Genomic DNA, 26,404 nt, shown 5'->3' with positions numbered 1-26,404 from the left:
CACATTTAGATGCAGATGTAAATTTAAATTGGACAAGTTAAAAATGCACCTACCCAAATTACACACATACCTTAGAAACAAGAAAAATGCTTCTCAGCACTTCACATTGTTCAGTTCTAACTCCACAGATACGTCTTGGCTGCGGTATAAGCTTTAATGATCTTGACAAGATCTAACCGGCATAATCATCAAACTCAACAATCGGGAAAACAAGTATGTCTTGGCGCACTATGGCCCGGTTTGGCTTGTTTTGGTTGACTGATGTTCTGCCAGACGCTGCCCCGTCAGGCACAGCGGTGACGTGACGAGCCCTGAGGACCAGAGAGTCCCTGATCTCATTACCAAGCTCTAGAGAGTCATACTATGTATAAACACCTGCAGGGAACAGGCTCAGTCCCCAACCGGCTGCTGGAGAACACACACACATACACCTGCCAGTCGTTTTTTTTTTAAAACGTCAGTGAAAGTGTTTTATTGAGAATGACGCTTCACTAAACACTGCACTAATAATGCATTTATCAACAAAGCGAATGGGTGCTTGGTGTTTGCAAGCAACATTCAGTATGCACAGGATTGTGTGTGAACTTAGCCATTCTTCAGAAATGAATAAAAATACAGTCAAAAAGAGTTTTTCCATATTTCTGTGGTATGGACTCCGAAGTAGGGCAATAAGGTTTCATGAGAAAGGTGATTTAATTGAGCGATTTATACCATGAAACACAGAACACGAGCTTCTTTACGATAGCCAACAAAAGTCTCTCCACTTTCCCAGAAGCAACTCATGTGCATCTCATCACTGTAAGCCAGAAGTTTGCACTACAGCCAAAGAAAAAGAGATTTCTTCCTCTCCTGCTTGTAAACTCTTTGATGCCAACCTAAAACAGAACTGAGAGCTACAGTAAACTCTGCTGCACCAAGATAACCCCAGTGCCCAAACCTGTTCCATTCTGGGAACAAAGATACTAAACAGTAAATCTGCCCGGTAACAGACATCCCATGGGTGGGTATGTGCATGCATGTCAACAATGAAAGGTCGTGCCATTTTCAGAATATGCATGTGATAATTTGAGACATGACGGTTACTAAACTTAGCCACTGAAGAGAAGCTTGCTCCAGTAGTTAGCAAGCCACTGGAGGATGGAGGGATGGATGTACGGATGGGTGTGTCAGAGGCAGTGAGAACAGGTCAGGTTTAGTGTGGCATGCAGCAGAGGAAGGACTGAGGAGTTGTGGCCAGCCTGCTTGCCACTCTGTGAGTGCTGATTTCCACTTTAGCAACACTGTTCCCAATCACAGAGCAGGAGACAGACGGACAGACAGACATAGACAGACATGGACTCATGCAGAGATGGAGAGAAAAGAGAGGGAAAGAAGGGGGAGGGTGGGTGAGAGGGAACAGAGAGGGTGCTAAAAGCAACTGGAGATTCTTTGCAAGGCCTTAAGATGTAATAAATCATTTACAGGGTACATAACGTTTAATTGATATAAAAAGATTTCAAAAATGGACCTCGAGCTCGACACACACACACACACCGAAAAGCGTAAACACACATCCAGGACGGGCAAATACACTGAACAAAGCAGTAAGTATTTTAGACATTGTATGTTTGATAAAATGTTTTTTTATTGATATTAAAAATGAAAGTACATGAATTGTGCATTTCGGACGTTCTAGCGTGCAGAGGTTAAATCAATAAAATACACACAGGCTGAGTGAGCTACTGACACAGAAAAAGTTGCCATTGCTCGGCAAAGATATCTCTTCATATTCAGCGAAAAGAAGTGGTTGTCTTTCACGCCATTCATAAGAACACTAGAGTAGCCTGTTTGAACATTACAATAGTGAATGAATGCAGTCCTAGCAGGAAAATATAGAATAAAATAGAAAATATAATAATAATATTATTATTAACAATAATAATATAATAATAATTGCACTGCCTGCTTCGTTGCACAACTGAAGTAGAATATAATTAGAGACAGGACACAGCCTTGATAATTGAGATCTCTCTGACAGAAAGAAGATATAAAGTATTGGCTTGACTCTTCACCACAGCAGGGCGAGTATACATTAAGTCTCCATTTCATGGATGATGCATGACACAATAGAGGAGGAAACTATAATGTGGCACAGAATTACCTTGTTTCTGACATGGGCTTCAGTGGTTTGTCACAGAGAGCTGTATCATTGTGGCCAGGTATGGGTAACAACCTCAGCTGCCCTTCCACAACAAGATTATCACTTACACTCAGCAAGCTACTCCACTTCTCCCCTCGGAGAGCATAGATTGTTTTTTCCTGAGTGCTTCAGAAATGGTTCAGCGTGATAGCCCTTCATCAAATGCATAATGGATGGATGATTGGAAGATTGTTGAGGGGTGAACGGCAGGCTAACAGCCCTGCTCACCCCACTCCTCACCATGCAAATACATACTGTTGATGCATAAGATCAGGGGCATTGTCTTCTACAAACCGAGAAGAATAGATAGATAGATAGATAGATAGATAGATAGATAGATAGATAGATAGATAGATAGATAGATAGATAGATAGATAGATAGATAGATAGATAGATAGAGACCAGTGAGGTGATGATATGCACTCTCCTTGATAGACAATGACCTTGAAGTGACCTTTGATGGTTACTAGCATCATAGCAGCATCATTACCTTCAATTAAGGCATCGACACAATGACTCGTGCACGTCACATGTTAACTAAACCCTAAATCCATAACTGACCGGACAATTTGTGGCCTCATGACCCAAACCAACACGCGACAACATCAGTGGCACTGGCACATAGGCAAGATGCTCCTTCGAAGACCATAGGACATCATGCACAATTACAAAGACATGATTTAATGAAGGACTGATCATTCCCCTGCCATGAATACTAAAGTGGCTTCAAAACATAGTGGGTTTGAGTACAATCAATGTTGAACAGTTTTTTTTTTTTTCCAATAATAAAGTCGCTTTCCTTTTCACAGATAACCCTGACAGGCTTCTGGAAATCCATGCAGACCAACGTATTCAGAGTATGTGCCTATTTCTGTGACATAACATGCCTAAGCAATCCAGGCTATGCTGCTGTTAAAATATTAATTTAAAGTAACTATGGCAAACAAAAAAAAAAAGGAAAAATAAGACATTATTTTTGGTACAAAGCATCTACAAAAAAGCCTTACAACTCCAATTGGAAAACAGAGATCATACAAAATAAAACCGTCAGTTGAGCATCAGTGCTACGTATATTATTTGGACCAATTTTTCAAATATATTTTATAACAAAATAAATAATGCCTTTATACAGTGCCCTTATTTGTATTTCAACAAACAAACAAAAAAGCTTGGCGGCTCATTACGCAAGATACAGCTCAGACTAAAGGAAAATAACACAACGTCCCTGGAAACTAATTATATATCTATATATATATATATATATATCTATATATATATATATATAGATATATATATATATAGATATATATATATATATATAGATGTATATATATATATATATATTCAAGTATTTGTTTTCAGGCAAAAGCATGTGAATACTACTGATATACAATAAAAATAAAATGTTAGTTGACATTATTGCTGTTTTTTTTCCCTTTGAATTGAAATTTTGTGCCTTTCTTTAGAACTGTAAAATAACATCATAACAATAACCATGGAAACAAAAAAGCCTAACTTGGAAAAACAGGAATGTCACGGTACCAGAAACTGACGGGGTTTTCCTTTTTTTTCATTGAAACATTGATATGAAAAGAAAACAGAAAAAAAGACAAAATAAAATATAATCATCGTTATCCCACTTGCTCTTTGTCCATGCCATGTTACTTCCTGTCAGAGCAGTCTGAAAAGCCATGGCAAACAGGAAGTACTGTCCCAGAACTGTAGTACTGTCCAATCCAGGCGGTCCACGGTGTCCCATATGTGTCCCCACACTGCTCCCCGTGTCTGGCAGCCTCAGAGGGAAAGGAGGAACAGGGACTGGGTCGCAGGTCCCCCTTGCCGCTTACGCTGGCAAGCTAGTGATGAGCAGCCGCTAGCATTCGCTGTGAGTCTAGATGCCAACACAGCCCATATCTTCTCTCAGTGACACTTCCCCCTTGACATTGCCACTGCCAGGAGCTCCCCCATATCCTTTATTTTCCTTTTTTTTTTTAAAGTCACACTTTCCTTAAAACGGAAAGTTTTAATATTCATTCAAAGAAAAAAAACGTGCTTTTCAACCTCTTCTTTGAGTCCATTCCCAAAGCTAGCACCATGACATTTTTTTAAGCTACACGTTCATTGTTCATAAAAAAATAGTGCCATTTTTTTCTTTACTTTGACGTAATCCGTGGCAATGTGCAATTTTGCAGACTTTTCTGCTTTTTGTTTGTGATCAAAAGGTGCTGGAACAGGAATCTAATTTTACAAAATAATTCCTTACAGTGTGGAAGTCCCTTTATAGGTAGAGGTGCAAACTAATAAGAAAAAGAACTAACAGAGATTTTCTTTTTGCCTCAGGAAAAATGATGTGGAATGGATTCTTTCATGCAAGCTGCTCTTCACTTTCAGTTGTCTTCCACAAGGACAAAAAAACATTCCGCTGGGTGTCCTCTTGACACTTGCAAACCACAGATCTCTTTCATCTACTTTTCTCCTTTCCCGTTTCTCTTTTGCTGAAGGATCCACCTGAATTGCATTCAGCCGAATTGTTAACTTTTTGTTCATCATTTGTGTTTGTGCCTTTTGTGTCAGTGACTGAAAGAGAGAGGGAACGAAAGAGTTCAGACAGGAAGAATGTGAAGGCATGTTTGTCTGCCGGAGGAGGATGGGTGGGTGGGGTTGAGGGGGCAATAGAAAAGGGCCAGGGGGTCAAGAAGTAGTGGATGAGAGCAGGGGGAGGAATTGGTGGGCTCGGACAGGGCAGGGGAGGTCAAAGAGGACTGCCACAGAAATGACGTCAGAGACAAAGCTATAATCCTTTTTTTCTCCCTCCAAACTCTTGTCTGTGCAAAGGGCTGGCAGCGGGCTCATTTGTGGTTGACATAGTTGTCCGTGGCGAGCAAGACAGGAGGCAGTTTGCTGGGCAGGCTGATCAGAGGCCTATGGAAGATTGCCTGCTCCTGGGCTTTGATCGTCTCCGCCTGCCTCCGAAACTTTTTGGCCCTCAGGATGGCGGGGACACCCCTCCGGAGCCGCTGGGCCGCCTTCCTCTGCCACACCTCGTATTTGGAATACTTCACGGTCACATGCTGCTTCCTTGGGACTTCCTATTGTGGCGTACAGGAGAAAATAGAGGAAAAAGGGAAAAGAGGGAGTCAGTTCATTAGAAGTGATAAGATACTGTGCAAGTGCTTATTACAATGGAGGAAAGCCTTGTTTATTTTGTGAAAACATTCAGTCATTGTTGGGCCAGTCAAATGGAAATCAAATGTCATTCTTATAGCTCTGAGCGTCATAACAGTCTCGCCTCGCCTCTGACTTGCCCTTGTTTTGGTTTCCTTGACTGAGAGAAGCTGTCAACAAGTCCTCAGTTCAGCCTCTTTAACATACTGTCAATAGGAAGGGCGGTCACTCGCCTCATATACATATGAGGGGCACATCGTCGTTCACCCAACGACCCGCTGAACTGACTAACCTCCACAGACCGAATGAAACGACGTGCATTGTCATTTCAAAACCTCTATTCTTGTACAGCAAACTCTTCTGAACAGCGTTAGGTGTTTTGCTAAGCACCAGGGATTGGGACAAAGTGGGTGTGGTAGCAGTGAAGCTAGAATTAATGCGTGAGTAGCCAGTGCTCCATTTAAATGGCTTGTTTTGGTCCTGCCACTTGAGGAGTGTTTATCCCCCTTCATTCACTCCAGGCCTGCTCAATAGCCTAAGAACAGCTGGCCCTCAGAGCAGGCTGTACCCACCAACTCTCCTTGCCCAGACAAACTAGGGACATGTCCCAACTAATTCCCTTGCAGCCTCTCTCTTTTTTTTTTTTTGCATTTCAGACAAACATTATTTTCCTCCAGACATTTGCAGCATCTAATTAATTATTTTGTTTACATCACTTGCAAATCCCATGCCACTAATACTGATTTTCTAACAAATCACAGCAGCATTTTGTCTAAAGTATGGTTAAATAGATTTTTTAAAGGTCTATAGAAAGCGGTCACAGCTCAGTCTTGTGACCGCTGTGAAAAGACCTGCAATGCTTTGACGGTTGCCTGAATGTTTGTGACATATTCCAGAGAAGCTCTTCTGGCCAGGTCAGGTGTTTTTGACCACACGGATCAAAATGCATGCCAGTTTTGGAGAGCTTGCTGTTCCGTGACTAATAATCACACGCTCAGAACACAATGTTTTGTTACGGACCAGCAGTCTCCACCATCTCTCAGACTCTCGCTCTCTCGCTCTCTCACACACACACACGCACATACACACTCTGTCTCAGTATGACTTTGCCTTTTCCTGAATATTATGTGCTGTGACTTGATGTTTTTCCACGATGGTCAGCACTTTACATGGAAGGTAACTGCTTACCAATGACCATTTAACAAGATAAACTCGTCTTTGCGTGGGTTTCAGTCTGAGCTCAGTGTCAGGGACATAGGGGTGAGGCTCATAGGTGAATGGAGGCGTAGGAGATATGAGAGACAGATAGAGGATTAGCAGTGTTTCCCATACTGGTTTGTTGTTGTTGTTGGTGAGATGTACCTGTTTTAGTGCGGGCATCACGGGTATGACCTGTAGAGAGGTGGCCGACACGTCCCTTTCGGACTTGGCGGGTTTGGCACAGTACTGCTCCAGCAGGTTGAGGTCACAGCTACGGAAACAACACTCCTCTACAATCCCACGGTTCTGGGGGCGCCTGGTGTTTCCCCTGCTGGTTGGCCTACCTGAGGAGGAACACAACAGGCGATGAAGAAAGGTCTGTGAGGAGGGTGAGGTTTAAGCCTGAGAACACAACACTGGCATCAGTTATTAATCTGGGTTGTTTTTGCAGGATTACTTCAGCAATCATAGCAGTACACGGAACAAAGAGGATAAAAGAAAATCTATGACCAACTGCAACAAATCTTTTTGTTTGTAGAGGATAATCTGATTAGGGCTATCTGGAAGTCCTTTAATGAGTGAATACACAAGTAAACACTCTATGCTGTCGACACTTAAAAGAGAGTGATGGAGACAGACTAGCTAAGCTCTCTCAGACAGACCTTTGGGTGAGCAAATACATAAAATGGAAACTCTTCTGTGACCTTGTCCTTTGTCAAGTCAGCAGAGATAAAGAGGATGAGGAGGGAGAGAGGAGGAGTGGCAAAGAGGTAGAGAAAAAGCAGGAGAAATGGGATCAGTGGATAGAGAGCGAGAGAGAGAGAGGGTGTGAGGGTCAAAACAGAGGGAAAGAATGCAAAACAAAAGATGAGGAGAGTAAAGACAAGAGAGAGAGACAGAGAGAGAGAAAGGTATAGAAGAATAACGTGGAGGGGTGGAGGGTTTGCATGTTGCACGGGGGAACACTATCCGTGACCGATAAAGGCATTGTTTGAAGCCCTGCACCCAATAGAGTGTTGCAGAAATCTCACGAGAGGAGAGAGGCAAGATTTGATTGCAGAAAAAAGGAACATGAGAGAGAAAGAGAGGTTGATCCAAGAGAGGAGGAGGGGGGCAGAGGTGGGGGAGAAAGAAGACAAGGAGGAGGAGGAGGAGGAGGAGGAGGAGGGAGCACATCTATGTTGGCCTAAATTGGATAATGATCTTTCTGATTGGAAAGAAGCTTCTGAGGCAAGCGCCGCACAAAGAAAGTGTTAAAAGGTGAAAAGCAGTAGGTGGCACACGGCTAATCGGAGTTTTCTCTGCTGCGGAGACTTAATATCTGAACTTATGTGTGTCACAAACAGTGCAGACTGTGCAAACACAAGCTTATCCATTTGAGGATTAACAGCCACCATTAATGCTTTACAGCTACTCCCATCGTCACCACAATGGGAGCAATGATCAGAATTGATGTTAATGATCCGCTGTCTTAACCTGACATCAAAAACTGCCCCCCCCCTCCCGCCCCCCCTCCTTCTTCCGACTCATCAGTGTGGTCGCCTGGCCTGGGAACACTGGTGCTGAGGTGACTGGTATGCCTCTTGGGGTGCTATTACTTTACTGGTAAACAAGCGACCCATTGTGTCTCGCCGAGTCGTGTGTGCCTTCACAGCTCGCCGGTCCTTTCATATGCAATGAGAGGTATGGGCTGTAGGCAGAAGCGCACACTCAGCAGATAGCGGCCTGGACGAGGTCTTGAGACACACAGCTGGCTATAATCTCTCTCTCTCTCTTTTAGTTAGTGCGTGTGAGTGCGTGAGAAAAAGAAAAACATGCATACCGCACAGCCACAGACAGCACAGATAGTCTCAGCTATCCAAACAGACGCGTTGCGAATGAACAACAGAGGGATGTATAAAAAAAAAAAAAAAGCCAGACATTTACGCAGCTCCATTGTGACAACTTGTAATGGCTTTGTGAACCTACTGAAATAGAAGCCTCTGTCTTCGCAGACGAACTGCAGCGCATCCACCAGCTCTCCCCCACACAGCGTCTCTGCCGAGGCTATTTCCACAACATAGAGCGTCAGGGCCAATGCAAACAGCAGCACACGACTGGATGAAGACATCTTCTTGACCTGCACATGAAAAAAACAACAAAAAACACACACACACACACATTGAAGAATGAAGCATCTGGTCAACAAATGCAAACACACATTTAAAGAAGTGATGACACGGATAGAAATCTTTTGAAAAAAAAAAAAAGAGAGAAAAAATCCCAGATGACAGCCAGATGTTGCCTTTCATTGTGATACATATGATCCAGTCTTTAACGCATTCAACTTGTAAAAGATGTGCGACTTCATGTGCTGGTCTCGTGTTGATGTATTGACCTACTAACTTAGAAAAAGCCCATTGCGTGAGACAAATGATGGAAGCAATCGCCCCCCGCCTCCCCCCCTCCTCTCCCTGTCTGTCTCCCGCACACTCCCGGGTTATCAGCCGCTGTCACCGTGTCGCACCTGAGAGAGTGCTTATTCTGGATGGGGGGGAAAAAAAAGTAGACAGTATCTCTTCTTTCACGCTCTTACACAACTCTCCAGAAGTTGCAAGACCGGCTGCTCGATAGTTAACTATCTGAAAAGACAGACTCAGCATATATTTTCCCCTTGCTCACCCTGTGATGAGCTCACTGACCCTCAGACCTACCGCCCCCTATCTGCCGACAAAAAGACCAGCTGTTTGCTGTCCGAGTCCAGAGAAAGGCGCACTCATCCAGACGCGAGAAGAAACAAAAAAAACTCTTTTTCTCCTATATCCTATCAGGTAACCTGTTGCACAAATGCTTCAAAGCTTCAGTTACTCTTGGTGTCGTGAATGCATCTTGGACTTTCTCTTGTGCATGCAAATGAAGAGATGTCCGGTTAGTTCTTATTGTACACACACACACACACACACACACACACGCACACACGCACGCACACACACAGACAAAAAAAAAGATGCGATCAATGCATCTGCTCAGCCCGAAGCGGGTTTCTCACTCACAAAGCCAACAAAACACCGCTCAAACCCCGCCAGATGTCTTTCAATACCCGCACAGCACAACCGGAGAGTATAAAACTATTTGTTCCCTCTGATTACCTTCATTCTGCTGCTCTCCGTTCTCCGGCAGGTGTGGCAAAGTGAGTGGTGTCCGTTTCTTTGCTGGGTCTCCATGTCAGATGGCAGTAGTCAAAAACGTTGAAGGGGGGGGTTTATTTGGTTGGACAGATTGCAGGTGAGGTTAGTTTCCCAGTTGGTGCGGCTATAGAGATGATGTGTGAGAGGCTGTCCCAACGACCAGGCGACAGGCAAAAGTTCTCAGGGACAAGTATTATATACTAAAACACGCCCCTTACATCCACACCCCACCCCTCGCTCCTCCTCTCTTCACGGCTGGTAAGAAAAAAAAAAAAAAAAAAAAAAAAAGTCCTGAGACGTTTTATGGAAAAGTGCTTAAAGGGAGAAAAAGCAGAAAAAAATAGGCATTTTCCACGTTTACGCATTGTAACCTACAATCACAATGTTTACACACAGGACGCAGACTGAACAAGAATAGACGTAATTCCTCAGACTCCAAGAAAAATGTCAAAGTCTCCGCCCTGCTGTAATTAAGATTAACATTCAGAGTGGAAGCAGCGTGGCCAAGGTCTTTCCTCTGACTCAGGTGGAGATGTAGTTAGTCACTGGGTTCAATTGTGTTTGACAGGGAGGAGGTTGATTACTGAGGTTCTCCTACCTGAAGGGAGGATTAAATGGGGCTGATACAGAAGGATGCAGCAGCAGCAGCAGCAGCAGCAGTGACTGACTGCTGCAGAAATATTAAGAGTCAAATGATGAAGACGGAGGAGGTGATGAAGACAGACTATGACATTTGGTTGCTCACAATTTAAACATTAACATTAATAATAAAACTAATCATTACATCACTTACTCTCACATACTGAACACTGCCCTGTTAAAATGGTCCTGCAGAAACCTCAGCCAGATGTTGCACAGGCAGCCTCACTGTAGACAAAAGGGGCTCAAAATGTGATTTTACACATAAGTTTTTTTTTTTTGCTTGTATGAAACTGTATGAGGGTGTCCTTATATAAGTGTGGCTACAGTTACAGTTGGATCTTCAGGCTCAGACTGACACCTAGTGGTCCGGGTAGTGAACCTCCGTTTGTTTGTCTCGAAGATTTCAGCAGGTTGGAAAGCCAAGTACCTGATTCACTGCCTCTTACCTGACCACCAGGAGCTATGCCCGGACAAACCCGAAAAGTTTGTCCTTTCATAATAAATTTAACATAGTTTTATTACTAAGCGTAGTTATTTTCTTCATTGTCCCTAAATGACGTGGATCCATGTGGTGAAGATGGACTTGTACCATTCATTTAAGTGTTTGTTCATTTAAATGGTGGTCATGCAACAGTGTTTATTCAATGATAATAAATACTATATTTGATGGTTGTATTTCTAAGATGTTCTGTTCCTGCAGATGTTTATTCTGACGTTTAAATATTTATTGGTTTGTTTTTTAATATCTAAAAATGTTGTAAAATAGCCAAAATCACGAGGAGAGCTTTAAGATGATTGATGCCTTTAATAATAATTCAGTAAGAGTCTGATGTAATTTTAAGATCAGGCAGGTAACGCTGCTGGACTGCCCCCTCTTGTGGCAGACAAATGTAAACTATTATGCACCCAAGCGTCACTCAAGCATCATTGTGTAACTTTTCTATCATGAAATAACACATTTGTTCATCTGTTCTTGGACTGAGTAACTTTGTGTTCCAGGTACAATCATTTACGAGAAGTACAAAACGCTTTACAGCACTAAGTGTCACACCACCAACTATTTCACTGATTTTGGTGAAACTGGATCATAGTTTATGGTGAAAATGTTTTCTGGTTTCCCTCTGATGCTGCTCTGCATCAACTTATTTGACTGGACAGTAAACTGCTAAGAACTATAGCTGCTGTTAGTTCAGTTTGTTAACTAGAGCACTGGGGTAGTGTTAGTGTTTATACCACAGGTGTTTTGGACCACTGGGAAGAGAAGGTTTACAGGCTTAGGCTGAGTTGTGCCAGAACTGGAGCTGTACAATGTCACTGGACTCAGTGGCCTCTATGGGCATAGTGACAGAGACAAATAGACCAAAGGAGATGCCGATGAAAGAATCTAAGGATTGAAAATGAGACAGTGACCGAGCAAGAAGCTTAAAGCATAAATCTGGGACTGACTTTTAGTCGCAGGTGATAGCTTCATGAAATAAAAGGCCGAAAGACAGACACCACTGACACCGAGCTGGCCTTCATGCTTTTAGACTAGTATGTAATATTAGCTGTCTGCTATGTCTTGTGTTGTTGCACTTGCTTGATGTTTGGTTGTGAGCAGATAATCAGAACAAATACATGTGTACAGCTGTCTGTATTTACGACAGTGGTATTACAGTCTGAAACTGGGGGCACTAAAAGAACTAAGTTATGTAAATATGACAGAAAAGTGTTAACTTGTGAGTCTTTATTATTTGACAGATTCTTTTTACTTAAGCAGTATTCAACAGTACATCATTACATGGAAAGTATGTCTTTAATTATTTATTTTATTATGCATTTACACTGCAAGACAAAAACGGCATAAAACCAAATAAATCATCAAATTTAGAGGTGATACTCTTATCCTAAAAATAAAGCCTTCAACACAACAGATAAATAAAATAAATCTGATTTAAATATACACCTTTTATCTTTATTATAACATTATGTTTCTTTGATTTTAAATACTCATTTAGTTTTCTTTTAATACATTCATTATCACAGTTCCCTTTGATTTTGGTTCAGATTTTGACATATTTCTCAAACAACACATTTCGCTCGAGCATGAGTGACCCAGTCGGTAAAATCGCATAATTTTTTCACTAAACAGAACCAAACCCAGCGCAACGTTAAACATCTTTGGAAACTTCACCTGCACTGCTTATTGAGGTTTGAATTGGTTGTAACCTTATTGGCCAACCAGCCTTCGTCAAACAAGCAACAACTCATCAGAAACAGCATCATACTGGAGGTACAGCACAGGCACAGCAAGATGAACACATTGGTTTTGTCACAAGTTGCAGAGAGCAGCAGAGAGGAAGCAAACAACAGCAGGGTGGTCACAGACTGGATATCATCATGACAAAACACTGAGGGCATCTGTCAGCATCTTTAGCTCATCCTTCACCCCCTCCAGGCCTCCTTGGATCTTCAGCGGGTTGTCCAGCACCTCTACACTGCTAGTGTAGGGATCAAACCGCACAGAGAAGGGACGCTTGATGCCGGCCACAAACTCCCTTGTCAAAGACATAAAGAGGCCAGAAAACAGAAAAAAAAGTAAGATCTAAAGAACTCAAAGGTGAGGTCAGCTTTGAGCTCATCATGAATGTATGTGTTACAGCTGCCCTGTCTGAGAATCGTAAACTCAAATATTTCACTTGGCCAGAGGAAACTTCCCTTTAATTGTCTAGAAAAAGTTCCCCCAGTTGAAGCTTGGCTTGTTTTTCATGCATAAACACACTTAGCAGAGACTGCTTGTTTCAGCTCCACTATAAAGATCTTCATAATGAACTCTATTTTATATTTACTATGCCTTTACAAACATTCCCATGCTGATATTTTCTCATCCAGTGTGGCATGGATGTCATGTGCTGGATTCTACTAGAGACCAAATACTGTCAAAACACTCACTAAAGCTACTTGTTTTGCAGGGCAACATTTGATCCGCTTGCCAAATAAAACTCCAGCGTTTTGCCTTGGTAAGAAAGACTACATTAGTAACAGCTGTCTTCTGGCTGCTATGGCTGACCTACAAAAGTTTGTGGCCTCAGGGATTGGCTGGCTGTTCTCTGACCTTGTCCTTGCATAACCCATCTCTTCTCTCTGTATTTTCCTTCTTCTCTCTGTCTCTGTATGTTCTGCTGTATTTTGCGTGTGTGGTTCAGTACCTAAATTTCTCCTTGGCATCTGAAAAACTCTCAGAAATGAAGTAGACAGGCTGGTACGTCTGGTCTTGATAGGGCTGCACTGCCGCGGACTCTGGATCAAACTGCCTTGTCTCTGGTTCGTCAGACAGTGAGTGCTGGGTCAAAAGTTAAAAGAGAGAAAGATGGAGGATTAGCTGACAGCACAGTTGGCTGTGATTGTTACATTTCAATCAGGGAAAGTTTAAAACATTTAGCAGAGAGCTGAGAAAACATACTGGAACCCACCACAAGCTCTCCATAAGAAGAAAGCAGTCCAGCGCCGTAAGCTTTTACCTCACCGTTCTGTTTACATAAGCCATACTCAACGGTGAACCAGTACAACTGATGGGAAAAACATAACAAGATTGAGTGAGACACTGCGGTGGACATTCCTAATTCACTGTACATTTCACATTTGAGATATGGGACTGTACAAAAAAGATCATGGACTGAGGTGGGGCCAGAAAAGGGTTATGTTTTTTTCTTTTGGCTGAAGGGATCTTTAGGTTTTCAGCTTTTTCTTGCCCAGCATTTAGATTTTATATATATAAAAATATCTTGGGTCTTTTAGCCCAAAAACAAACACTGAATGGTTAAATCAAAGTATCCTGTGCAGAGAATGCAACGATCAAGTCTATAAATCGCTTATTTTACACTTTTGAGTAGTACAGAGTAACAGTAGTAGATGTTTTTGTCTTTTAAGGGTGCACCCTTTTACACAAGCCAACAAAAATAAAGCAGAGTAGGAATGCTCCCTCACATGAGTTATGTTTTTTATAATAAAAAAATAGGGTTCAAAGAACATACTAATAATCCCAGGAAATCAGAGAGTATTGTTGGAGTTGGTGTTACTTACTGTGGACAGTTTCTCAATATCTTCATCCGAAGCCCCAAGTGATGCCAGACCAAGGTTCTGCAAAACAAAAACAAAACATGATAGCACAGCATGCCAAATAAGTATCTATAAATCTGCTAGATGTTCTCACCTGTGAAAACTGGGCAAAAGTGCGGTCGGCCAGCATGGGGACATGACCCAAGAGCTCATGGACACAGTCACTAAAGAGAAAAAACAAGATTCAGATTCAGCTGGGACCACTTTTGATCCAAATTGAAAAACCCTGCACAGATACACTTAACTAAATACAGACTTTTTAATCAGAATTCAATCTGGTTGGATTACGAAACAATGATTACACAGAGAAAAAACAAATCTGTGCCCAGTGTGAAACAAGAGAAGTGAAAACAGAAATCCATTTTCTTACAGGCTGCCCATAAAACTCATTTTCTTCCCCTCACGAAGTGAATGACTGACTGTAAACTAGCATAGCTTTTTGAATGAAATGTTATGTTTAGCTATAAATGGATTTTTGTTTCACTCCACATTATAGCTGAGACACTGACAACACATACATGTTGATGGCAATGGCCCAGAAGCCGAAAGGATTTGGTGTGAGGAGAAAAACAAGAGGAATCACAGTCATACTCACGGCTCTGGGGAGTGTGTAGGGGAGGAGGAGTGTCGGATGTACTGGGTGCACTGAAACACCCGGAATGCCAAACTGGCCAGGAAATCTCTGGCTGATAGCAGACCTGCCACTGGACGCAAAATGAACCCTGTACGCTCTGTGAGTGTTGAGGAGGTGGGAGATAAAGAGAAGCCTGGATTGATGGGCAGTGTACTTAATAAACATTTGCTCTACTGTGAGTGTTTCTTATTTGCTCCACTGTGAGTGTTCCTTATCCTGTCTTTACCTTTAAGGAAGCGTGAAACGTCCTCCAACTGGGGAATGTTGTCTGGGCTATACCCACAATACCTTTCCAGCAGGCGGAAGGCCTCAAGGTATTCATAGCAGGCATGGGTGACATACAGTTCCCTCAGAGTTGAGTAGACTTCTCTCCTTGTTGGGGATATAAATGTATTATAATTCAGATTTCTTGTGTTCTTCTCAAGGATAAAATGATGGAAAACCCTAACTGAAGTGTTGTAACAATAAGCAAGTCCAAAAATCCACTCTTAAATTGGGTCTATTCATTTATGTTGTGCACTGCACTGTATTTTTTTTATTCTCTATTTAATTTTATTTGTTTTGAAACTCATTCATATGTGTCTTTTTCTGCCTTGTGCTTTTATATTGTGTCTAAATGCCTTGTAAAGTACCTTGGCTTGCATCGACTAATCATTTGAAAAGCAGTGTTACCTGGTATTTGATGGTGTCATAAATCTTTTCTTTTCTCTTGGCTCAAACTGTCCAAGTGAAATTAATGATACAAGTGAAAAATCCACTGACTTGTAAAGCATTCCTCTCAAATCATTTGTTGCCAGCGCTCTGATATGTTTTGTGCTCAGACAAGCTTAAGCTGCCACGTCTTTGATAGCTCCGTCCATCTGTAACTAATTTACCAATCAGAGAGACATCCAACTGTCTGAGAGAGGAGATGAAACGGGCTCAGTAGGTGGTGAATAGACACAACGATGTTTCATATATTGAAACAGCGGGATGGTCAAACAATTTGTGTTCAGTATAAATTTTATGCTTCAGCCTTAACATATATCAGCATTCAAAGCCCTTACCATGTGCCAATCTCCTCCTCTGTATATTCCACTCTAGGAATCGACTCTCCACTGAGAACAAACATATGCACAGATGTATAAGGAATAATCAAGCATTAGTTTTTTTTTTTTTTAATGGATGTTTCTGGTGTATTCAGGAAAAAGATTGTATCTCACTGTCTGTATCTGAAGGCGATGTCCCCAATCATTTTCCTCCTCTGTCTGTAAGCAGGGTCTGTGTAGCCCTGTCCAAATCAAATATATCAAACACTGATCACATTGTCTGTGTCATGACATATTGGTGGAACAACATAACTAGCTTAGTAAGAGAAATTGTTTCTAATCATGCACGCTACTGGTAAAAGTCATTACTTACGGGATGGTCTTGATCCAAGTCTGGATCAAATTTTGTGACCAGATGATGACATTTGTCCAAATCTGCTATTTTCTTTGGGAACCAATGAACTAAAGCAGAAAATGAAACAGTTCAGTTCAGTGCTGCTTGCTTCAACATTGATTATATTTCAAATTTATTTTATAAAAACAGCAACAGGCTGTTACATTTGACTTCTTTGGTGGTTTTAACATCCTCCGCATTCCTTTTTATGGAGCTAATCAGAGTACTGACGTCTGAGAGGTGCACCTCACAGCGAACAAAGTACTCCAGGCCCTCCAGGCTGTCCTTGAGTTTCCGGCACGGTCGTGTCTCCAAATGGTGAATCTTAGATTCAAATGTCTGAAATATAGTCAGCACACTGAAATGTTACTCCTGTATCACATTCAAGCATGACAAAGGTTTTGGATGATGTTCACAAAGGTGTGCCCATATGAAATATGTTAGAAAACGTGTAGGACATGTTTTTTAGCCACAGGACAAGGGAAAAATAAGAAAGAAAATGTTTGTATTACAGTAATACATACAACAGTAGTCCAGAAATATTTAACATACAATTTTAAACTGAGTTGAAGATTCAATTTTTCAATTTGGCCATATTTATTACGAACATACCAATATAATTACTGCCCTAAAAAATACTGATTTATAATGCACATAAATATATAAGCTATATTAATTCAGCACGACTTATAACTTAAAGTCTTTATACATAGTGCCTTAACAACCCCCTCCCCCAACCCACTCTTTGCCCAAATTTCACTTCAAACGGACAAATTTTAATTATTTATGATCGAACAAGAATTAATGTAATACCTCAAAAACTTTGAGTGTCCGGGACAGAGCAGGTGTCTTGGAGGTTCTTAAAGTGAAGAAGATGTTGAGCAGGGCTTTTCCGTCATCCTCCTCAAACACTATCTGTTCACTGGCCTCTGCAGCCTCTGCCGCTGCAGCGGCGGCTTCCCTCTCCTTGCGCGCATCCTCGATCAAGCTTTGACGCCTACCGACGAATCTTGGAGACTGTTTAAAAAAAATAAAAAATAAAAGTAATTCTCACTGTAGATGTTTTTAAAACCACTGCCAGAGCGTATAGACACAACAACGGAGCGGGGAAGCTGGTGGGAGTTTTCTTACCTTTGGGATATCTCTGTGGGAGCGCTTTGCATCTCCAAATACGCATCACAACAACAATCAAAGCAGACAAGGTAAACCTACAATATAGCTAATCCTGAGTAGCCGCCACAGCTTATATTTAACATGATATAGAGGCTTATTGCTAGTTGCTTTTTAAAATATGGATATGATCTAATGCGCTTCATGCGTAATGGTCACCATGCCATGCTCTCTGCGCGCAGTACAACCGTTTCTATGGATCCTCTGAACATAATTCAGAAATATCACTGGGAGCACAATTTCTGATTGTCGATAATAATCGAATTTAACAAAATAAACAAGTAAATAAATAACATTTTGGCTGATGTTAACTTACCGTGATGGAGTCAGACCTCTCCAGCTCGGATGCTGCTCTGCGGATGCTCTTTGTGGAGGACGTGGAGCTGCTTGAAAGGGGCATCTTTAGGCACAGAAGTCTTTGTTTGCAGGTCAAAGTATGACTGAAGTGACAGTGTAGTCGTGGGGCTCCCTAGACCTTTACGGCTGTGCGCCCAGGGCTTTTCTGTTTTGTTTTTTTTTCTCCAGCAGGTTCCCTCTTTTTATTGGGTCATTTGTTTGCAGTTTCTGACGTCAAACACGCTAATCTTGCTGTAATCAATCAATGCGCACAATCTATCAGACATCCCAATTTGAAGTGTCTGTATACAGTATATATGACCTTTGCCTATATACACAGAGCATTTTCCCAATGTTTGGAACATTTTAAGTGGTCTTCAAAATATACAACAATTTATTCATTTATTAAGTTGTTTGTTGTTGTTGTTTTATAGAAAATGAAATGAAGGGGAACTTGCACATTTGTTTTGATGGTTTTTAGTATCTGTTTAAAACAACATGTAATTATCTTTTTTTCATGTTTCTTTGATTAGCATTTAAAGAAGTCTGTATTAAGGTGAAGTTGTAGCTGGATACACTGGAGTCATTTTTAGACAATCAAAGCTTTGACCCCAGGGCTTTACATAAAGGTTAGACCAGAGAAAAGTCAACTGTGGAAAATTAAGTCACTTTATCTGCTCAATCGAATCTCCACAGCTCTTCACAAATTAGATTTGATTGTTAAAAGCACACACACACACACAACAACACATTGTTTTCCCGTTTAGGCTACTCTGTCCGCTCCTTACCTAAGCAACAACCACATCAAATGAATTTGTACCGCTTTTGGCTGAGGACTTTGGTGGGTAACATGATTTTGAAATGATGTACGGTGCCCACAGGCGAGCAGAGGTAAAATGATTATTTGTGGACCTCTGGCCACAGACTGCCACAACAGCAACCTTGCATGGGTGCAGAAAAGGCAAATGGGCCCCAGTGTGACTCTTCCCAACCTTGAATGCGCAGGCTGAAAATGCTAAAGAGCACTGATTTGGCCCTGGGCACAAACAACAGCGGTTTCGTCTTTTACTGGGAGACGACAGACACAGTATGATTACAGAAAGATAAAACAAACAGACAATATTACCTTTCCACCATGTTTAAGCCTATTTTCTGCATGGAAACAGAGTAAATTGATAGATCTGTAGAAATTAAGCGTTGTTTTTTTCTTTATCTTTATCCCCTTTTTTAAAAGGGGTATCACATAAAACAATGAGCAACTTGACATTTATTCAGAGATATGAACAATTATCAGTTTTATGGTTTGAGTCATCCATGTCTTCTAAGCATTTTTTTTTTTGCTTTTTTGAAGCAATTACATGTCTCCTTGTGTTGATGTATATAATAAGAAAAATTTAGATTAAATTTAAACATACATCTGCAACTAAAAGATAACATCAGTTTGTTGAGTCCAGGAAAATAGGAATACAAAGAAAAAAAACAGCTATATTCCAGACCACAAGAGACTTAATGATTGTGCAGCAGTACAAGTTCATTGAAGTTCAACCAGATTTTGTGTGTCTGAGGAAGAGCAGCAGACCTACAGGCTGAATCAGTATCAAGATAAACTGATACCACTCCTTCTCCTCCCTCCAAATATCTGTTTTCCTGTGTCAGCCCACTTTATCAAGACCACAGCCTGTTACTGGTCATTTGAAATCACCCAGAGAGAAAGCTTTCCCGATCTTCCCCACCCTTCACTTTTATTACTATCCATGCCAAAGAAAGTGTGGCTCAGACACACAGTGTAGTATGTTCAGCCCTTAATCATAAAGGCAGGGGTGGAAGAAACATTCAAATCTTTTACATAAAGGTCCAATGTGTAAGATTTAGGAGCCTATATGGCAGAAATGGAATAGAATAAATATATTATAATATAATATAATATATTTTCATTAGTGTATAATCACCTGGAAATAAGAATTGTTATTTTTGTTATCTTAAAATTAGCCCTTTATATGTTGTGCGGGAGTGGACCTCTAAGTAAAATAACCCATAAAACAGTGAAGTGCATTATGAGTGTGTATAAGTAAAAGTATATTATCAGCAAAATGAAATTTAAAGTATCAAAAGTAAAAGTACCCATTCTTGGGTTCTGAAACCACAACTCAACACTTTTTGTAATGGGTCACAGACTGAAAAGATTAAGAACTATTGAATAAACCTTTAACAATATGTTATAAAATATTATTTTGATGTGATATAACTAGCTCCAGCTGTCAAATAAATACGATGGAGTAAAAGCTATGACATCCACCCATCAATCCATTTCCCACAACTGCTTATCCTAACATTGGGTGAGAGGCAGGGTACATGCACCCCAGACAAGTCTGAAGTGCGACATCTAGCTCTGAAATGTAATGGAGTGGAATATAAATACTAATAAATTCTAATTAACGTATATGTACCTAAAACTCTACTTAAAATCAGTATTTGAGTAAAAAATTTAAGATAAAACTTCCAGAATAATCCATGGATCAGAAGGTTTTTGACCTCTCATATTGTTAGAATACTTTTGTGTTATGATGCATGTGACACATGCAAGTTTTATGTTCTGTGTAGAGGTAAGTGGGTAGACCTGAATCAGTTTGTCAGGCACACATTGGGTGCAAAAATTGGCAGAGGGCCAAGACACACTGTTAAAAATTTCTGTAGATTTTATGGTGAAAATCTGTCAAACCTTGACAGTAAAAGACCGTAAAATATGCCATGAAATATGACTGTGTTTTACTGTATACAGTAAATAATACAAATAACCTAAAAAGGTTTTGAAATATAACAGTGTTTTACTAAAACAGCAAGTTAAATCATTTTACTATAATATGAACAAAAAGCTATACCGTATTTATAACAGTACAATTCTGGCAACCACAGTTGCTAGTTTTTTACCGTAAAAATATTTTTTATAGTCATATTTTATGGAAAAACCTTTATAGATTCTCTCAAAATGCTGTATAAGTACAGAATAAAGTAGTATTGTATATTAGAGACTGTTAATTATACAGCAAGAACAGTAATATTTTAGTCATATTTGGTTTGGTTTATTGTCATAATTTGGCAGTTATTCATTGTAAAATCTACAGAAATTTTAAAATATGGAATACAGCTTCAAACTTAAACGTCAAACAACAGCACTAATATCATTTTACTGTGGGAGTTACCATATACCAAATTTACTAAGGCTTAAACAACACGTAAACTTGAAATAGAACATCTGTTCTGTTTTTGTTACCTTACAATGAGAATTTTATATCTACTGATGCCTCTTTCACAGAGTCTACTATGTTGAACCATTATGTTTCTATAGTAGCTCAGAATGGACAGACTCTTGCTGTGGTGTACAGTAGCTCAGCTGCAGAGGGGTTACAAAGTCCTTTCTGGTCATATGCAGTCAGGCTGACTCATCGCCACCACTGCGTTGACCCCCATCATTGTTCATCCCAGGTATCGAGGCTACCTTTTGTTAGAAATGTTGCACTTGAAGAGGCGATATCTCTCTACCATTCACCCCTCTGTGTTTATCCAATTCTATCTCCTTTTCTGGAAGTGTCGAACGTGTCCACAAATGACATCAGGATGATAATTATTACAATTATGTATTGATTCAGCAGCAGCATTGTGGCATTGTGAGTGTCAGCTTTTCCCTGGATAATTATGGGACTTCAGACGGGCTAATTGCAGCAAACGCGACCAGCTGGGCTATTATTCATCATGCTCCACATTTCTTTTCTCTCTCTAGCTGCTGAACAATGCTGGTCACCTTTGTGGGGGTCATTAGACTCATCCAGTTGATGAAGAGAAGAGGAAACACAAAATAAATGTCCTATTAATGGCAGTAATGTTGGGTAAACAGCCTCAAAATGAGCATATCAGCTTGTAGTGCAAGGTACATAACTAATATACGTCACAAACTTGTGGGTGGGTGTGAACACTGTATGTCCATTACATATGCATTAAATGCATCATAATGTATCTGCCTGGATGTTGAAAGTGAATTACATGTCAGATATTCTCCACAAAACATAATCTGTGGCCTGCCATAGACACAAAAACATTTAATGTCTTTGTGGTATAACAAACGTGTTAAATCCATTCCCATTCTCATCTGCCAAACAAATGTTTTTGTCTTCTCTGGTTTTGCTGATGCATTGCTGTGTTTCTTGGCACATCATATCTACCTGTTGATCAGTGGATTATTGTGAAAGCACTGGCAGGAATGTATAGTGCGCTGCCCACACATGCACAAACTGGGCACCGATGACTCCATTGCAGTAGTCGCACCAGTAGTCGAAGACTCAAAATTAGACCTTTAAATGTTGTACTTTACTAAAGGAAGAATAGAAAGAAAACACTGTCCATACGAGACATGAAGGATGGATGGTGCAAATATCCCTGAAGTTCACTGAGGTTTGTGGCTTTCCACACCTTAGACTATTTATGTTGTTTTTAATTGATTTACCACCCATCTGTGTTTGTAAAACCAAAAAGACATTTATGATTGAAAGAGCATCATGTGATCAGATGTGAACTCCAAATCAAGTTTGATGTTTTTGCCATCTTTATCCCACATAAGTCTTTCTCTCTCCCTCATTCTCTTTTTAACAGAGCATCTGTGACTGGCGATGACTGTGATTGTTTTTGCATGTGTCAAAATACAGCTGCCAAGTGGAATGACTAATCACACAGAGTGCTCCTTCAATGCCTCTGTCTACATGTGTAATTTGACAGCGGTGGTATAAAGAGTTCGCGGGGTGGGCGAGTGGTTGAGGGACTGATGCTCAATGGTCCATGTCGACTGCCGTCATCACGCTGGTGCCATGGCGGCCGGTAACTACAGCTGTGGCTGTGACACGACTGCACACATTACCAACATTACCAGCAGACTACTGTGACCTCATCATGGTTCAGTCACTAGGACCCAAAGTAGTGTCTCTAAATCAATCCAGTTTTAATCATCAAGGTTTGGGTGTGTGTATCTTTGCATGCAGACGTACAAACATTCACACAATGTGCAAATGTAATTTAATGTAATCTGAAGTTGATTAAAGATTTCTATATCGGGGACAGTGACTAAAATAATCCACCACAGAAAATTATTGCAGACGTGTTGTACGTTGGCCATTTAGAAAAGGAACTGCAGCATATGCTGATAAAGAAACAAGGGTGTTTAAAATAAAATACAAATACAGTTGAGACATCAAATTTAAAACTTAAAAGCTTATTACAAGCTCAGTAATGGGAAAGCAGTGGGTTTAACTTTTTAGGCAATTGGTTGATGCTTTCCTATCGTATATTATCAGTGCTTCAGGCTACATGTGTTGCACTTTCTTGTGCTCTTTGTTTCTCGAGCAGCCTGTGCTTTTCTAAATGTCATATCTGATAAGTCTGATTGTGGTCCGGATGCATGCATATATCTGCTGTGTGTGTCATGTAGAATATGCCCAGCAGGATACAAATTTACATCAGGATTCACTCAACTACTTTACTTTAAGTGGTCTGAGAGCTCACTTGTCACAAATACCACAAATATGTTTACTTCTGGTTTATTGGCTACAAGAAATGATAAACAGATTTAATGTCAGGATCTATTCAGATATGAAACTATTTGTTTTTGTGTTTACTTTGACTCAGCACTTCTCTTCTGTGACCTCTCTGAGTGTCCCTAAATATAAACCTGCCTGTAGATAAATAGTTTAAGCACCATGTTATAGTCTTATCCAACCATTGGCCCTGTGCCGGGTTCACAGAAACAGCATAATGACGTTGTAACATCGGCCATTCCCCCTCCAGCAGTAGCACACAGCTCTATGGCTGGAGAGACCCCTGATTAGATTTACCTTTCCTTAATGGGCCCCTGTAATCCAACAGCCTGGAGGGCCATAACGAAAATCAAGGAGCTGGAGCCTCAGATAAACCCCACCTGTAGTGTTTCTACAGCTTGTTCTGCCAGTCATACTGCCAACTGTATTCTAATTCTTTACAACATCTACATGTGTGCAAAAACTGACAACTGTTCATTACAATAGACTCAAATAGACAAGGTGTTTGACATTGTGTTGTCAACACATTGTCAAAGACACAATTTTCACCACCTATGTCAGCTGAAAATGTATGTGCAAAGAAGACTTTTACACTTTACACACAATAACCTTAACTCAAAGTCCATTTGATCTTTTTTCTTTTTTTTCTGTGCTAAATAGTACAAAGGTTTGGTTTAAACAATGTTATATTTGTCTTATTTATTGTTTATTTTGTCAAATAATTTCCAAGGTCAAGAACATACATTATAATAACCCTAACACTTTACATATATTTGTTAACCCTGGTCTGACCTAATCAACACAAAGCCCAAGACTGGTTAAAAATGTCAGGCTTACTTCAACATGTTTAACCAATTAAAAAAAATGACATTAGGGCCAAATATAGGAGGAAAAATAAAGTCAGTAACAGAAAAATGTCCGTTTATCCACAGTCTGTTGTGCTCACTGATAGCTTCAAATTGGGTATTGCGTCACGCACTGTGTTATACCTGAATCATGACTGGTCTGGTCTGTCCTCACAGCAGGCAGCACACAGAAATTTATGGAAGTAACCTGAAAACATGCATCTGTCATGATGCAGAACATTTGCTTAATGTTCAGTATACAATTGTAAATGAAGCCTATTCAATTAATGTTTTGTATTGCAAGAGTACAAAGCCTGTAAAGTGTGCATAAGTTAGGGACAGCCACATTTCTGATGCTACTATAACATATCCCCAATAACATTCAGGTTACTATTTGTTTTGGAGGCAGTGAGACAAATCATTTCACTAACCCCTCACATCACTAAACATGTTGTAATATGAAGCATATAATACTTCCAAAACTTGATTCTCTCCATTATGAGGTGAATGCGTGCATCTGAACTGGGTAAGCTACAGGGTAGAGAAGCATTCCAATTTATGGATAATTATCTTGTTCATACAAGATAACAACTTGTGCACACAACACACAGATCTTGTTACCACAAGATAAAAAAAAAATTGTCATCTTTCGTAGCTTCAGGGGCTTTGTTAAAAGAGTAAACCACCACTGCTGCATAAATTTAACAGGAAGGCCTAATTTAAAGCACATGCGACTGAATGACTCCTACTATGCTGCTATAGTTACGCATGGACACAAAACACAATTGAACAAACTTCCTTTTCTTTGAAAAAATAACATTAATACTGAGGAAAGTAAATGTATCCTTGAGAGAAAAATCCTTAACTGTCAGAATTTGAACAAACTCTGTTTTGTTGACAAAATGTTGATGCTTAAATTACAGGGGAAATTCATTTACATCTTTGCCAACACACAAAATCCATCATTGTGTTTATGTGTGTGTGATAAAAGGTGTTGTGGATTGTATTTGTTGGTGGCTAAAAGGTTTAGCTGTCATTGCAGGATCAGAATAACGGAGACAGCAGAGGACAAAAAATAGAAAAAAAAAACAAACAAACAAGATGCCATGATTGAAATTGCTTATCGGTGCAGATGAAAGTAAATTGCACTCAAATCGCATAAAGCGTGAGCAGAGAACTCAGCCTGCCATAAGTTGGATCGATGGCTTTGCTGAATTTGTTACACACGCCGGGCCTTTTGACGCAGTCACCTCAGAGGAGATGTAGTAGTTCCGCTTGCCATTTTTCATCCCTTACCCTCCACCCAAGACCTCTTCCTGTGAATAATGACTGCAGCTGTGTCAATGTGGCTGCTAGCTGTGTGTGCGTTTGTTTGTGTGTCTTATTTTGATGGCTTTTTACAGTCGGTGTGTATGTGTGTGTCTGTCTGATTATGGTGTACAGATAGGCCATTACCCATGCGTTAGGGAGAGAGGGGCTTAATGGACGACAGAGGATGCAGAGGCAGGATGGCTCGTAAACACTGCCCTGTCCCCCCGGCCATATCAATACTGCCATCTGCGAGTTTGGCCACTTCATTCACAAAACCAATACCCTAGTGGATGAGATGGTCCAATGTAGACACAGTTGCTACGTGCTCAATCAGCAGTAAAAAACAAAAAAAAAATACCAGGGCTATCATGACATCCACTTTCAGGAGGCTGTCAATTATTTTCTTCTCTTTTGTGTGTGTGTGTGTTTGTAAAAGTGACACAAACAAGTAACAAGGACACAAAAAAGAAAGAAAACAATAAATTGCAACAAAGGCAATGACTAGACCAGCTTGAGTCCAGACCACTCTTATACCAGAAGAAGACCAATATAGGCAACAAAATGTTTACTTTCTTTTTAAAAGGTAAAGAATATTGATTAGAGAAATGCTAAACATATCATTCTAGAGCAGTCTACGCCATACATTTCCACATTCA

The 26,404-nt window shown here is 40.5% G+C and overlaps 2 protein-coding genes across 3 annotated transcripts; both read right to left on the bottom strand.

Moving 5' to 3' along the window:
* Nucleotides 1-3,039: 3,039 nt before the first annotated feature.
* On the bottom strand, nt 3,040-9,895 carry igf2b (insulin-like growth factor 2b). The gene is made up of 4 exons (XM_019268577.2): nt 9,673-9,895; nt 8,513-8,663; nt 6,707-6,888; nt 3,040-5,268 (listed from the first exon to the last, which is right to left on the bottom strand). Exons 1-4 carry the CDS (start codon nt 9,745-9,747, stop codon nt 5,029-5,031), a joined length of 648 nt encoding a protein of 215 aa, XP_019124122.1. The 5' UTR covers nt 9,748-9,895; the 3' UTR covers nt 3,040-5,028.
* Nucleotides 9,896-12,240: 2,345 nt separating this feature from the next.
* th (tyrosine hydroxylase) lies at nt 12,241-18,198 on the bottom strand. 2 transcript variants are annotated; one of them, XM_010732744.3, is made up of 13 exons: nt 17,994-18,198; nt 17,321-17,524; nt 16,672-16,846; nt 16,487-16,575; nt 16,288-16,355; nt 16,132-16,182; nt 15,312-15,457; nt 15,047-15,182; nt 14,546-14,615; nt 14,416-14,472; nt 13,806-13,901; nt 13,542-13,675; nt 12,241-12,890 (listed from the first exon to the last, which is right to left on the bottom strand). In XM_010732744.3, the coding sequence occupies exons 1-13, from the start codon at nt 18,075-18,077 to the stop codon at nt 12,731-12,733; spliced, it is 1,470 nt and encodes a 489-aa protein (XP_010731046.2). In that variant the 5' UTR covers nt 18,078-18,198; the 3' UTR covers nt 12,241-12,730. The 2 variants fall into 2 exon arrangements, with proteins under 2 accessions (XP_010731046.2, XP_010731047.3); XM_010732745.3 differs by having other exon boundaries at nt 12,729-12,886.
* Nucleotides 18,199-26,404: the final 8,206 nt, after the last annotated feature.

This window comes from Larimichthys crocea, chromosome XXI (assembly GCF_000972845.2).
Source record: "Larimichthys crocea isolate SSNF chromosome XXI, L_crocea_2.0, whole genome shotgun sequence".
In the NCBI taxonomy this organism is placed as follows: Eukaryota; Metazoa; Chordata; class Actinopteri; family Sciaenidae; genus Larimichthys; species Larimichthys crocea.
This window is presented reverse-complemented; position numbering and strand designations above follow the sequence as displayed.

What these genes read in the sequence shown, in the direction of transcription:
- th (XM_010732744.3), bottom strand. Translation starts at nt 18,077, where the DNA reads ATGCCCCTTTCAAGCAGCTCCACGTCCTCCACAAAGAGCATCCGCAGA. An exon ending in AACCACCAAAGAAGTCAAAT is followed by an intron (nt 16,576 to 16,671) that starts GTAACAGCCTGT and finishes TTTCTGCTTTAG; the next exon opens with TTCATTGGTTCCCAAAGAAA. An exon ending in GATGCCAAGGAGAAATTTAG is followed by an intron (nt 12,891 to 13,541) that starts GTACTGAACCAC and finishes GTCTTTGACAAG; the next exon opens with GGAGTTTGTGGCCGGCATCA.
- igf2b (XM_019268577.2), bottom strand. Translation starts at nt 9,747, where the DNA reads ATGGAGACCCAGCAAAGAAACGGACACCACTCACTTTGCCACACCTGC. An exon ending in AGACAGAGGCTTCTATTTCA is followed by an intron (nt 6,889 to 8,512) that starts GTAGGTTCACAA and finishes GTTCCTCCTCAG; the next exon opens with GTAGGCCAACCAGCAGGGGA. An exon ending in TGATGCCCGCACTAAAACAG is followed by an intron (nt 5,269 to 6,706) that starts GTACATCTCACC and finishes ACGCCACAATAG; the next exon opens with GAAGTCCCAAGGAAGCAGCA.